This window comes from Vanellus vanellus (assembly GCF_965231255.1).
Source record: "Vanellus vanellus genome assembly, chromosome: Z".
Taxonomy (NCBI): domain Eukaryota; kingdom Metazoa; phylum Chordata; class Aves; order Charadriiformes; family Charadriidae; genus Vanellus; species Vanellus vanellus.
Genome location: NC_138908.1, coordinates 1286962 through 1302441, shown reverse-complemented (window position 1 = coordinate 1302441; position 15480 = coordinate 1286962). Strand labels below are relative to the sequence as shown.

At 42.6% G+C, this 15480-nt stretch overlaps 1 protein-coding gene across 1 annotated transcript in view; it reads right to left on the bottom strand.

Moving 5' to 3' along the window:
• LOC309683474 (superkiller complex protein 3-like) overlaps positions 1-15480 on the bottom strand; it is a 73672-nt gene that overhangs the window by 22955 nt on the left and 35237 nt on the right. Inside the window, exons 19-29 of the mRNA XM_082497761.1 lie at positions 12110-12212; positions 11125-11301; positions 10043-10187; positions 9797-9875; positions 9618-9679; positions 9438-9494; positions 7930-7998; positions 5088-5162; positions 4314-4455; positions 994-1087; positions 324-401 (exon numbers count right to left, since the gene is read on the bottom strand). Of these exons, the coding sequence (XP_082353887.1) occupies positions 324-401; positions 994-1087; positions 4314-4455; positions 5088-5162; positions 7930-7998; positions 9438-9494; positions 9618-9679; positions 9797-9875; positions 10043-10187; positions 11125-11301; positions 12110-12212 (1081 nt within the window). The remainder of the gene's footprint in view (positions 1-323; positions 402-993; positions 1088-4313; positions 4456-5087; positions 5163-7929; positions 7999-9437; positions 9495-9617; positions 9680-9796; positions 9876-10042; positions 10188-11124; positions 11302-12109; positions 12213-15480) is intronic.

Here is a 15480-nt window from a genome sequence, read left to right as displayed (position 1 = left end):
AGACTATAAAACAGCTACATTGTGCAGACTATGTTAAGGGACTTAAGTATCAAGCTGATGATAAGGGAATCACTGATATGTTATAAACTGTGAAGACATATAGCAATTCCTTGCAATCTGATTTTTTTTTTTTTTAATAGACTACTCATTTTTGGAGCACATATAAAGTTCAGTCAAACCTTTCTACAATTAAGAATGATGTTTAATAGATTATTTTTAGCAACCATATTTCACCTTTCAGCCTCATCCATGTTGTGCACCACTGCATTCGCTACATCCAAAACTGAAGCTAGGGGTTGGGAAAGTAAGTCAACAACACTTACCACAGTGACCTGCCGTAATTTTGCATTGCTATATTGTATTTCTCAGTATCCTCGGAGTTTTTCAGCAATGAAGCTGCCCTGAAAATAACCACAATTAAGAATAATTACCATCTGGCTATACCACGCATATTTTGACAATAGTTCTCAGAGCAGAATGGACGTGTGTTTTATGCAGAAGCTTTTCTATGCTAATTAAGCACAAGCAGAGCCTATTTTACTGTTTTAATGCACAGCAAATGTGTTCACCAAACCCGGTTTCCTTTACCACATCCCCCTATTTGAAAAGAGAGAAGAAAAAAAAAAAAAAACAACAAAACAAAGCCCAACCACCTCCATTAATTAGAATGGGACAGAGACCAAAACTAAAACAAAGCTTACAACTTGGTTTGGTAAACTGCATACAGTGAATTAGCTAAATGTGCCAGTGAGAACCGCAAGCCTTGGAGAATGCCTTTACTTCTCTGGTTCTGTGTTCTGCATTTCCAAATTTGATACAAGAACATCCCCACACCTCCCCTCACAGTACACTCAGTTGAAATGCACTGTTGGATTGAGAAAGTAAAGTTTATTAAAGCAAAAGAAAAACCCTTAAGTTTTTCAGCTGGTGCATGGTAAAAAAAAAAAGGTCAAGGAGGTTCTATCAGTAGACTTTTCAGAGTGTATAGTTTACCTCTCATAGGCATCTGTCGCCTGCTTTTTTAGATGCAGATACTCATTCAAATAACCAAGCATTGTGAAAGCAGATGCATCGTCTGGATTTCTTTCTAGAAAATCAGAATTGACAACGTAGGAGAACATGATCAGAAAGGGCTGTGAAAAAGCATTACAAAACATTGCTTCCTTAATGCTACAGTCTATGCGCAGATACAAAACATTTTGCCAAGTGCTTCTGTCAGTTGCTTACTGGAATCATTTTGACAGGCTGCAGGCAAATAAAGAAGAGATACGAAGACCCACAACATGACACCAGGTTAGCTCAAAAACGTTTTAAATCCTATGATACAGCATTAATGCACTCAATATATTTTAATTTTTTTGGCCCACAGTAGTTTGGGGTTTTTTTGTAATGAAATAGAAAATACTCAGCTTGTATTGACTCTACTAAAATACTAGTAAAATCTTATGGCTTATTTTTAATCCTACAAGTTTGAAAAGCTTGTCAGTAGCTAAAGCACAGATTAGTGAGCTGTCGTCTCACCTCAGACTTCTGACCTTTTTTCTCAGACAAGGATCACGTAGGCCCCTCCTGCAGTCTGTTTAAGAACAGTGATTTCGCAGACAAAGAAACGCAGTCTCACATTTAACTAATTTTTAAGTGCTTGCACCTTATTTTGCAGGTCTCACAAGTCAGCAACAGAGCTCTTCAAGGAGCTAGTCAGGAGGACCCTCTGGGAAACTTCCCTGAGGGACAAGGGAGCAGAACAGAGGTGGCCAATATTTAAGGATGCTTTCCTTAGAGTGCAAGAGCTCTCAATCCCCAGGAGTAAGAAATCAGGCAAGGAAGGCAAGAGACCATCATGGCTGAGTTGAGACCTGCTGGTCAAACTAAAGGGCAAGAAGGAAAAGCACAGGCAGTGGGAGCAGGGACAGGTATCCTGGGAAGAGCACAGGGGCACTGCCTGGTTGTGTAGGGATGGAGTCAGGACAGCCAAGGCATGGCTGAAGCTGTGCTGGGTGAGGGACGCAGAGCACTAAGAAGAACTTCTACAGGTATGTCAGCCAGAAAAGGAAGGTCAAAGAAAGTGCATCCCCATTGATGAGCAAGACTGGCAAACTGGTAACAAACAAGGAGAAGGCTGAGGAGCTCAACAACTTTTTTTTGGCTTGGTCTTCACTGGCAACCTCTCTCCCCACACCTCTCGAGTGGATGGACTGCAAGGCTGAGGAAGCAACCACCTGAGGAACCTGAACATACAGAAATCTATGGGACCTGAGGAGATGCACCCCAGAGTCCTCAGGGAACTGGCTGATGTAGTTGCCAAGCTCCTCTCCATAATATTTGAAAAGTCATGGCAGTCAGGTGACATGCCGGGTGCCTGGAAAATGGGAAACATTACAGATATTTTAAAAAAGGGTAGAAAGCAGCATCCTGGGAACTACTGACCTGTCAGCCTCACCTCTGCCTGGGAAGGCCACAGAACAGATCGTGCTAGAAACTATGCTAAGGGACATGGAAGACAGGGATATGATTCAAGACAGCCAGCATGGCTTCACCAAGGGCAAGTCCTGCCTGACTAACCTAGTGGCCTTCTATGATGGAGCAACTACACCAGTGAACAAGGGAAGATCTACAGATGTCATCTATCTGGACTTCTGTAAGGTCTTTGACACGGTCCCCAAAAACATCCTTCTCTCTAAATTGGACAGATACAGATTGGATGGATGGATGTTTGGTTGGATAAGGAATTGGTTGGATGGCTGCATCCAGAGGGGAGTGGTCAACGGCTCAATGTCCAGATGGAGATCAGTGACAACGGTGTCCCTCAGGGGTCCATACTGGCACCAGAACTGTTCAATATCTTCATCAGTGACATGGACAGTGGGACTGAGAACACCCTCAGCAAGCTTGTGGATGACACCAAGTTGTGCGGAGTGGTTGACAGGCCTGAGGTACAGTACGCCATCCAGAAGGACCTGGACTGGCTCAAGAAGCGAGCCCATGTGAACATCATGAGGTTCAACAAGTGCAGGGTCCTGCACCTGGGTTGAGGCAACCCCCAGTATCCAAACAGGGTAGGGATGAAAGGATAGAGAGCAGCCCTACTGAGAAGGACTTGTGTGTACTGGTAGGTGAAAAGCTGTCCATGAGCTGGCAATGTGCACTCACAGCCCAGAAAGCCCCTGGCATCTTGAGCTGCATCCCCAGCAGCATGGCCAGCAGGGCAAGGGGGGCGGTGGATTCTGCCCTTCTGCTCCACTCTGGGGAGATCCCCCTGCAGTGCTGCCTCCAGCAAGGACACGGAGCTGCTGAAGCGGGGCCAGAGGAGGCTACAGAGATGCTCCAAATGGCTGGAGCCCCTCTGCTGGGAGGACAGGCTGGGAGAGTTGGGGGTGTTCAGTGTGGAGAAGGCAAGGCTCCAGGGAAACCTTATTGTGGCCTTTCAGTACTTAAAGAGGGTTTATAAGAAAGATGGGGACATACTTTTTCACAGGGCCTGTTGTGATAGGATGACAGGTAACAGTTTTAAACTAAAAGAGGTAAGATTTACACTAAGTATAAGGAAGACTTTTTTTTTTTTTTACAATGAGGGCAGTGAAACACTGACCCAGGTTGCCCTGAGAGGTGGTAGATGCCCCATCCCTGGAAACAATCAATGCCAGGTTGGACGGGGCTTTGAGCAACCTGGTATAGTGGGAGATGTCCCTGCTCATTCCAGGGTGGGTGGACTAGATGGCTTTTTAAGGTCCCTGCCAACCCAAACTATTGTATGATTTTATGAAAATCTGCACTTGCTTTGTCTACCTTCTGGGCTAGACACACACAAGCCTAGCTCAACAGGGAAGCCACATTGGCTTGGGACTGTGTCCAAGAACGTGGTCTGTCTCCTGCTGAAGGTTAACACAATGATACACTTGAGATTATGGAGTTATACAGCATCCAGGAGCAGGCTTCTGACAAACATCACAGCACAGGGGTGTGGAGGAGCCGGCATATACCTCCAGCTGTGCATACAGACAACAAAAAGGAAGTCTGATAGCAAACACCTGATTACAAGAGTGACAAGGCACTGGTCCTTATCTTGATTGGTCTTTGAAAAAAAAAAATCTGTTGGAATGAGGTGAAAGAGACAACTCACATTTATTTAATCTGTGTGTGATAATAAAAAATCACTGGCTCACTTACCCTGCTTTGGTTACTTCCTTTACAGTTCAAAAGCCTCTCCCCAGCCCCACCAGATCACTCTTTGCTAGAACTAGTACAGGTGTATCCGGTCATTCTGAATGCATCTCTTAGGCTTGACAGGTTAGTGAGGTATTTAAATTACCTACCTGTATATTTGCTCAAGACCACCTGGGCTGCTGGAATAGCATTCATTTGAACAATGTTGTACAGATATAGTTCAGTGTTTCTGTTGCTTTTATCCTGCAGCGTTGAACATACCCAGTGGGCATAGCCTTTTGCTCCCTCAGTCTCAAGAAACAAACAAAAAGCCCCAAAATAGGAGTCATTAAACCTGCTCAAGCAACAGTGAAATTAATATTAAATACTATAATAACAATTCTATGATTTAAGGCAGAGTCTAAGCTGAAAATCTGCATCAGCGTTAAGCAGGAGAAGAAACACCAAACTGAATTACTCCACACAGTTTTAACTTGTCCTTTGGGCAAAGAGAATTCTGACATTAACTTATCACTTGCTGCACCACTGGAGGGATGACAGATGAAAAAAGCTATAAGAGAATGTAAACGCCCCCACTTTCTCTGAACTCGGGGTACTGGCAATATCCTTGCTCTCTCCTGGAATTGTTGTAATTTATACCTTTGATCTCTGTCCAATCCTGTGGAACATAAAGAAAGTTTTTCACGACTTGTGGAGTTGATTTCTTGGACCACTGGGACTAAAGCATTTAATAAAATAACTGCCTGCTTATTCAGTGTCAGTGCAGGCCAGGAACAGCAATAAGGAAGTCAGACAATCTCAGCTGGAACATGACCATAACCATTTCATCATACAAGACATGCCTGTTTTTCACAAAATTACATCACCCAAGTAGAGAGATCAGGTATGTAGAAACTTCAAGACAATACAACTGCTATACTTACATGCATACTGAGTTCAGTTGTGTGCCTGAAGAGATCCATAGTATCATAGCTGCCTATGTTCTCTGCAATAAGAGCCTACAGAGGAGCAAGAGTTGCTGTGGTCAGGTACTTTAAAAATTATGACACTGTCAAAAAACTCAGCACACATCAGGCATCTATCTCTCAACATGCCTAAGATGTCACTAGTTGTTTAGCTTAAATAAATAAGTTAATGAGAGTAAGTCACTTAGGGTTATAATATGGTGTGATTATTCTGTTTGCTTAGCTTTACTGAGCATGAATAGATAGCTTTGCTGAAGCCTTTCAGCCACAACGGAGTTATTTTTCTAGGTAATTTTCCTAGCAGTGCTGTGTTTAGTTTTTCAGTAGAATAAAAACGCTGGTAACACAGTGATGTTCTGGTGGTGGTTTTCCCTAAGTCTGGGACTTTGCAGTTCCCCACGTTCTCCCAACTAGCTCAGGTGCACCAGAAGTGTAAACCAGAAGATCAGGAGGTGAAAACCCTTGGCAGAAACTGTGAATCAACAAGCAGTTGCAACAAGAGCAGCCAACAGCCGCCTTGCCTGGGCACAGAAAAAGAATCCAAGAAAGTGCTGTAAGACCCCAGACCAAAAATCACCATTGGACTAAAAGACGCATCAACAGCGCGTGAGGGGCGAGCGTACAGATCGCAAGGGTCTAATTGCCCGGGGATTTCTTTGTTCAATGTCCTGCCCTGGAAGCACCCAGCTCGGGCTGACCTCACTGCTGCACCTGTCAATTAAATTACTTATTTTTATAAAATCTGATGCCTGAGACTCTGCTGCAGGAAACCCAGGGTCGAGCCTGAAGGAGGAGGGAGCGCGCCTGAGAGTGTGTGCGTGTGTGTGTGAGTGGGAAGGGGCACCCTTTGTCGGCTCATGGGGGTCGCACGGACCCCGATCTGGCAGTCACAGACTCAGGTGGTGCATGTGTGACTCCCCAGATGGGGTGTGAGTGCTCGGGCACAACTTATAACATCATCTGTACGAGCTGAATTTCGACATGTGATGGTGCTAGTTCTTCCCTAGAATCCATCTTCAATTAGATATCACGAGCACGTCAGCAGCATGGGGTTATGAAGTACAGTGAAGTATAGTGATCATAAAGTATGAGTAACAAGTGCTTCCACTACTTCAGTAAAGCATTTGACACGGTCTCCCACAGCATCCTCATGGCTAAACTGAGGAAGTGCGGACTGGATGATCGGATAATTAGGTGGACTGCGAACTGGCTGAAGGAGAGAAGCCAGAGAGTTGTAGTCAATGGGGCAGAGTCCAGTTGGAGGCCGGTAACCAGTGGAGTGCCTCAAGGGTCGGTACTGGGGCCCATATTATTCCATATATTCATCAATGATTTAGATGAGGGAATTGAGTGTACTATCAGCAAGTTTGCTGATGACACTAAGCTAGGAGGAGTGGCTGACACGCCAGAGGGCTGTGCTGCCATCCAGAGAGACTTGGACAGGCTGGAGATTTGGGCAGGGAATAACTTAATGAAATACAACAAGGGAAAGTGTAGGGTCCTACATCTGGGCAGAAACAACCCCAGGTTCCAGTATAGGATGGGGAGCTACCTGTTAGAGAGCAGTGTAGAGGAAAGGGACCTGGGGGTCCTGGTGGACAGCAGGATGACCATGAGCCAGCACTGTGCCCTTGTGGCCAAGAAGGCCAATGGCATCCTGGGCTGTATTAGAAGGGGGGTGGTTAGCAGATCGAGAGAGGTCCTCCTTCCCCTCTACTCTGCCCTGGTGAGACCGCATCTGGAATATTGTGTCCAGTTCTGGGCCCCTCAGTTCAAGAGGGACAGAGAGCTGCTGGAGAGAGTCCAGCGTAGGGCAACTAATATGATTAAGGGAGTGGAGCATCTCCCTTATGAGGAAAGACTGAGGGAGCTGGGTCTCTTTAGTTTGGAGAAGAGGAGACTGAGGGGTGATCTTATTAGTGTTTATAAATATATAAAGGGGGAATGTCATGAGGATGGAGCCAGGCTCTTCTCAGTAGCAACCAATGATAGGACAAGGGGTAATGGATTCAAGCTGGAACACAAGAGGTTCCACTTAAATCTGAGAAGAAACTTCTTCTCAGTGAGGGTGACAGAGCACTGGAACAGGCTGCCCAGGGAGGTTGTGGAGTCTCCTTCTCTGGAGACATTCAAAACTCGCCTGGACGCCTTCCTGTGCAACCTCATCTAGGTGTTCCTGCTCCGACAGGGGGATTGGACTAGATGATCTTTTGAGGTCCCTTCCAATCCCTAGCATACTGTGATACTGTGATACTACTCACAGACGACCTAGACACCAGGGGAAGCATGTGGATCCCTCATTGGTAGGGGGAAGAAGGGACCTCCCAAGAAGTAAGAACTGCTTTTGTCCCAGGTACATTGGGAACTTACCCTTTCTAACAGTGGTGTTAGAAGGTGGTTGCTGAGAATAGAGTTAAGCAGTGCCATGTCATGAGCTAGAGGTATAGCTGAAGCTGAAATAACCAGCAACTTACGCAGACAGTGCTTTCCTGACAGTGCTCAATAAAAAGCTTCAGAGCACAAAGTGATTGCTTTTTTAATAGCTAGTTTCTTATAAAACTCCCCACATCAGTCAGAAAAACATTATATGAAGATATCTGAAGAACATAGCTTCCACTGTATTACCACTATGGAAACAAAGGGTTCCATCCACCTTCAGGGGAAGCAGAAGCTCCCTTTACTTAAAACATCTGGTTTTCAGGAACATCCTTAAGCACCAATTATTAGGATAGAGTCCAACTCCTCTCTTTGACTAACAACTGGTTTTGGTGCATAGTATTGTAATGTTTCGTCATCTTACCTGCCCAATCCAACACAGTAAGTAAGAAGGCTCCAGAGACTGGGCTACCTTGAAGGCTTCATGAGCTTGCTATAAAAACAAAGATAACAGTGCTATTATACTATCTGACACAGTAACAGACCACTTTTGGCTATACACTGGTATTAACATGCAGTGGTATTGGAAGAGATTTCATGGACAAAATTAGGTCACTGCTGAAAACATCTACTGTGCCAAAGTGCATTGCCCAGAGACATAAACCAGTTTAATCTTATTTAAAAAAAAAATAACCAAAAAAAAAAAAATCTTTAAAAGAATACAGTTCCCCTCTCTTCCAAATATATTTCCTTCTTAAAACAGTTCAACAGGTAGATTAGTCCTTCCAGTACCTAAAGGGGCCTACAGGAGAGCTGGGGAGGGACTCCTGACCAGGAAGGGGAGCGATGGGACAAAGGGGAACAGTTTTAAACTGGAAGAGGGGCGATTTAGATGAAATATTAGGAAGAAATTCTTGGCTGTGAGGGTGGTGAGCCCCTGGCACAGGCTGCCCCGAGAAGCTGCGGCTACCTCATCCCTGGAGGTGTTCAAGGCCGGGTTGGACGGGGCTGGGAGCAACCTGGGTTGGGGGGAGGGGTCCCTGCTCAGGGCAGAGTGGTTGGAACTAGAAGGTCTTTAAAGTCCCTTCCAACCCAAACCATTCTATGATTACCTCTTAGAATAATTATTACTTTAAAGTCTGACTGTTGGAGAACCTAATTTTGGAAATTTCTTTTCCTTCAGGCAAACAGTTAAACAAACACACTTTCAAAATGGTAAAACTGATTACCACCCACAAATTATCTTTTCCCTATGATTGCTTATGTTTACAGTTCCTCCCTCAATGTAGTATAAGGTGAACAAAGTCTTAGCATTAGTAGTCTTAGCAGTAAGCAGTCTGCAGTATCGAATTATTTTTAATAAAAGTAAGCCTGACCATTATATTTCCAATTAAATAAAACTTCCATAATTCTCACCAGCAAATAGGATAGGACGTAGTTTTAGCTGCATGAGAACTCTGGACTTCACTTAAAATGTACTCTAATTTTTCTCCAAAGAAACTGTGAAGGTTACACAGAATTACAGTACATTATATGACATACTGATGAGCAGAAAGTAGCTACTTATGGGAAACTCAAACAGAAAGTTCAGTTTGTGACTTACAATTAAAAGAGTTCTTGGTGAAACCTGGTGTGTATTGGTTTGATTAACTACTTCTAAGTCCTTCCAAATACTTTTTATTCCATCCAGTTGCTTGGAAAGCAACCTCACTAATTCAGAAGTTCACCTATCTCCTCCAAGACAAATACCTAATTAATTTGTATGCCTCAAGTAAGATACAGGTGCCAATTTTATTTCATTCAAAGGAAGTACATTTCTTAAGTCCGAGAGGGACGTTTTTCACTGTTTGCCCACACTCCCACCCACACACACTCCCTTAAAAAGAAAAAATGGAAAGGGAAACTGTATTTGAGGATGGGAAGGAGAGTTACCTCAATGTTTCCAGTTGACAGATACAAAACCCCCAAGTTGGTCCAGGCAACAACATTCTAGACAGAACAAATAAAGTTAAAACCAACATATCATTACTATATTCAAAAATAACACGGCATCAAGGGAAAAAAGTTTTAAGTGCCCACTTGAAACAGATGGCAGCTGCCTACAGCACTTACGATTTGCTCAGCTTGAACAGATTTGATGAACGAATGTTGAGCAAGAGCATAATTCCCAATAGCTGGGGGGGGAAAGAAAAAAAGGAGAGCTAGATCTAACTGAATTTCATAAACACCATTAGTCAAGTTGCCTTCTAATTTAGGATATTATGGAGCTAGGGGTTTCACTGAACACTTACCACTACAGGAAGCAACTACACCAAGTGCATTCCAATAAAGATGATTTTTGCTGTCAAGCCTCACAGCTTTTTTGAGACACTGGAAGAAAATGAAATGTGGATTATATCACTAGAAGCGCAGAGATTAAGACTTTATTCACTTACTTATTCAGAGATGTAGGTTTTATTGAGGACACAGAGACTATACAGGCAAGCACAAACACCAGTTTAAATTTTAAAGAATGTAACAGGAAAATCAGGCAGTACCTGTAAAGACTTCTCTAGCAGTTCACTGATCTCATTCATGTCAATGCCCAGTGCTGTGAGGTCCTCTGCTTGTCGATAATAATTTATTCCAAGATCACACCATATGCTAGGCAAAGGCATCAGTTTTAAAGCTCTGCCGTAACACCTACAGAAACATGAATCACAGGAGCGTTATTCCAAGCCTCTCTACATGAAGAGCAGAAAGCTGAAAAAACATTCAAAACAGTGCTTAGAAACCTAAACCAAGCAAACATGCATAAATACAAACAAAACCAGACACGAATGGAAAGCAAACAACTAACCAATTTTCACTCAGACAGCTATCTTCACAGAATCTATCCTGGTCTAAAGGCAGCCTGTAGTGCCCACTACTTGTGAAGCCACAGATGTGCATTAAATCAAAGCTGTGTCAGTTGCAATATGCATGCTTTTACTTAAAACAAATGTCAGTCATTTTTACAGCTAATGAGACTTCCTGTAGGAAGTATTTGGCTTCACATAACGTAGTTGAGATTAACTGAGCAGCTGCATTTCCTGCCTTACACATCCAACTGCACAAAGCTCAGAGGGAGTCACAGAAGAGGCTACAGAAATACTAGAAATATTTTCTACCATCGTGAGTTTCCAGGGCCAGAAACAAGGAATTCCCTCTTCCAATGTACTCTAGACCCCACACCTAGGGCAAGAATTGACATTTTTATAAGAAAGAAGTACAGACAGTATTATCTTGGACTTTGGTAGTCCTGGGAAAATTATTTAGCAACTACTGCAACAACTCCATTTAAAGACGTGCAATTTGTTGAATGACAGACAGGATGTAGCCATGCTCTGGAAGCAGAAACAAGAAGAGCAGATGCTAGATGAAATGTTGACAGCCACTGTGGCAATCCAGGAAACATACCCTGAAATGAGCAGTGTAATTTGGAAAAAGCATGAGACTATATACCACCTCATCAATCTTTGCTAAATATGCAGGTGTTGACAGATCAGCATGTCTTTCCTTTTCTAGAAATGGTCTAGAATACTTGAGACTTATTGAATCTCAAGCTGCATAGAAACTCTTGATAATAAAAAGTTATTACCTTCCTCCCAGTCTGAGCAGCTCACTTTTCTTCAGCACCTGTTTTCCTGCATTTTTACCCAGAAGGGATCCTGGAACTTGAACATTCACTTTGGTTGGTGAAATAACATGCACGCTAGTACAGGTATCTCCGAGCAGTTTCCAGAGGCAAGAGACATCAGGACGGTGCTTTGTTGCCCTGTAATTAATGACAGAGTAAATGCACACAACACCCATTCAGACACTTCAATATCCTTTTCTAAAAGAAAGCTCACCACTTCGAAGAGTGACACAAACTCAAATTTAATTAATCAGTGAGCTGTTTGATTAATTTTTTTTTATTCAGTTTTCTTCCTATTCACATTATAGGTCTAAAAGGTCAAAAAGAACCAAAAACCATAAAATACAAAATGTCAATGTACCCCAACATCGTTGGGACTAAAATTCAGTTCTGAAAATTAGCCATTATCTATCAGCATGTCAGCTGAGTACACCCACTCCTGCATTTCAGGACACTATCATGATATATTACAAGACATGACTCATCTGTAGAAACCTAATGGACCTTCTCCTATAACACCAGCTATCCCAAGGTTTACTTTAGGACACTAAAGCATTTTGTATAATATGCAAAACAAAAACATTGAGGGAGGGAAGGAACCATTTCCTCTTATCCACCACTTTTGGTAGAAATCCCCCCCTCCCAGCTCTATATACACTGGAGGACAGCTGGAGAGAACTGTGTGTCATTTCACATTTGTATTATAATCAAGTGACTATCTTTAAACAGAAGAATCAAAACTATATAATAACCATTCATTTAAGCAGCCTAAGTCCAGAATGTGCTATCCAAACCATTTTCAGTAAGCACACTCTTACTTCTAGATCAGACGCCTGGCCCATTACATTTAGTTTAACTGAAAATCCTTAAACACTTAAATGTTATTCTTCTGCTTATCAACCCACAATCCCAGTGGAATTTAAACAACTGAATATTTAGTACTAACCTTGTAAAAAATTCAAGAGCCTGCTCTATGTAACCCACAGCCTTCCTATCAAGATAGTTATCAAGGGCTGATCTTGCCAGCATGAGATAGCACTCACCAAGTCCTGAAAATAAAAGAAAATATTCTCTATGAGAAGAGATGCTTTTATGATATGCTTGATAAAGAAGGTGGGGTGCGAGGGTGGAAGCCTGATCTGTGTTCTGCTTGGTATAAAGGTTTATACCCCGCACATGTTATGCCAAAATCATAAGACCCAGAGTGCTCACAACAGAGACTTTGCTTTTAACCTATCCTGTCAAGTGCAAACTGTAGAATAATTTGAATATTAAAATAAACCTAATTAATTATAAACCCCATAGCATTAAAGTCTGGTTTTGTCCTCAAATATTAAGTAAAGGCCTCATGAGAAACCTGCTCTGCATTGTTAAGTCTTTGACAAATACACCAACTTTCAGTTCACACGAGTCAAAAATCACTGCCAAAACACTAAAAGAAGAAAGAATGTCAATGTAGGCAAAAGGGGAAGTCGTCTTTGAAGACTTGAATCCAATATGGTTTAATCCTATTTACATAAGAAACTACTTTATATGGTGTATTGGGTCTGGCTGAGATGGAATTAGTTTTCCCCATAGCAGCCCTCATTGGTAGTTAGGCAGGTTGTGGCTACTGCTGAGCAGTGCTGGCACAGCATCAAGGCTGTCTCCCCAACATTTTCCCTCCTCAACAGTAGGCTGGGGGTTAGCAAGATTTTGGGAGGGGCCATAGCCAGGACAGCTGACCCAAATTGACCAAAGGGATATTCCATACCATATGATGTCTGCTCAGCAATAAAACCTAAGAGAAAGGAGAAGGAGGAGGGGGGCATTCATTATTATGTTTGTCTTTCGGAGCAACCACTGTGTACCGAAGCCCTGCTTCCCTGGAAGTGGCTGGACATCACCTGCTAACGGAAAGTACAGAATAAATCTTTTGTTTTCATTTGCTTCCATGCATGGCCTTGGCTTTGCTAAACTGCTTTTATCGTGACTCAAGAGTTTTTTCCATCTTATTTTCTCCCTTCCCACCCCCATCCTGCTGAGGAGGGGAGTGACAGAATGGCTTGGCGGCCACGTGGACCAAGGCCAAGGCCAACCCACCACATAGGGAAATAAATCCAACTGTTAAAAAGAACCTGCATCTAATGCCACAATTTCTAGCATTTTGCAACCAAAAACATAACTGCTTGGTTTATACTCTTGCTGGCACCAGCAGTGATTCTGTCTGGCAGTAAGTCACTGGCTATGAGTACCATTCATTCCCGGTATTATTTTCAGTTTTGAAGCTACCTTCCTCATGCTATCATACCCTATGCCTACACCAAACTACTAATCACATTAGTCATGTTTTGCAAGCACCGTTATCTTGTCCCCATTAGGTATCTGTCTTGACAACATAAAAGTCTCAGGATCATGAGCTTCTTGGATGTCAAGAAGCTCTGTAATCTAAAAATAAAACTGATTTCATTCCCCAAAGTTATACATTAGAAGATATGCTGGAGCAGAGGGAGAATAAACATACCATTTAGTAACACAAAAATAAAATACATAAAAAAAATGCATTCAAGTAACATCAGTAGTTATTCTTTCACCTACTAGGGACTATGCTTCAAACAACTCAGTTCAGAAACTGTCTAAACTGATCAGAACAGTACCAAAAAGAACACTAATGTATGTTTCAAAGAGTTTTAAGAAGGCCCACAAAAGATAGCATACCAGACTAAATATTAAACAGTCTCTAAGAAGGTGAAGGCTGTCTTGAGACTCAAAGTAGGACCTGGAGCTAACAAATTAGAGATTAGGATGAGAGGGATTGCAAAAAGAATAATTAGAGGCAACTACAGGGGGGGAAACCTTGACACCATGTGCTTACATACTTTCTAAGCATTTTATTCCATGTAAAGCTGTCAACTGTCACCTACAGACACTAAAAAAGCCACATACGCATACACACTTCTACATACCACCTTTGGAAACTGCTGCTGCAGTTGCCCTCTTGTCTGACAACTAGCAAAACTGCCTATCTGCAGTACTCTTCACCATGTAGCTTCTGCCATGTCACTTTAGTCTGGCAAGCTCCAAAAGACAAAATTATATTAGAGGAACAACCACCCTATAACCCTTTCAGATGAAAAAGTTCCTGTTGCAATAGTAACCCAACACTTCTGACTTAGCCTTAAAAGAATCAGCTTACGTTAACCCAAAAATCAAAAGGCCTTACACACAACAAAAGAACACTCTATAACTTAAAAATTCTTAACAGTACCAAGCAGCAAGCAGCATCCATTTCAGATGGATGTATGGGGTGAGAATGACTGAAGACTAAGTGGCAGGGAGAATGTGAACTGAAGTTACTCATTGGCTATCAAAATTTTATACGCTCCCAATATTTTTCATCTTGAGAATCACAGTTCTATCACTAGAAAGGAGTTCCAGTTCCCCCACTTCTCTCTGCCCCCAGCTATATACTGAAGACCTATCACCACCCCTAACACTTGTGAGACCTCTCAGGATACTTTACTGCTATTTTTCATCACTTGAAGAAGCTCAGGGGGTCTGAATCACCAAAGCTAACACAAAAAGTGAGGAACGCGTGGTCAGGAGCAGTAGAAAACTAGTACAGCCCACCTATTTGAAATGGCAGCCTGACTCCATTGCCTGCTGAGCCACTGTTTGACTGCTTAGATGAAACTACAGCATCCAGATGAAACTGCAGTTAGCTGGCTTCCTTTATCTTCAGTTCTTCTACCCAGCTGGCCTGCTAGCTACACAGGAATAATTACCTTTCATACTCACTTGAAATAAAAATAATCACCCCCGCGCATCTTGATTTAAGAGCTCTTCAGATATTTGCAGGGTACTACACACTACCTTTCATGCATGGGATCACAGTGTGCTACATACTCAAAATCCAACCCTATCCTTCCATGCAGGCAAACCTCAATACACCAAGAACCTCACCAGGACACTAAAGCACTGCAATGTGTGGAGGGAGAAAATGTTAACACTTTCAAATTCAGACATATTACCTTTCAGTGCAGGCACATAATCTTCTGTCTTCTTTAAGATTTGTTGATAGGTAGCTATAGCATTTTCATATTTGCCTAGAGTCTGCTCAACTGCTGCAGCTTTGTAAATGCTGTACACGAGTCCTGGGTTCAGCTCACTTGCTTTCCTGAAGGACTTTAGAGCTGTTGAATAGCTACCTCTGCTCAAGTAAGCCTCCCCCAGAGACTCCCAGCAGTTGGAATCCTTTGGATCAGCCCTGAGAGCTGCCTGCAAACTGAAGATACCAAGACATAAATTTATTTAAATAAAAGGTGATACAAGTTAACA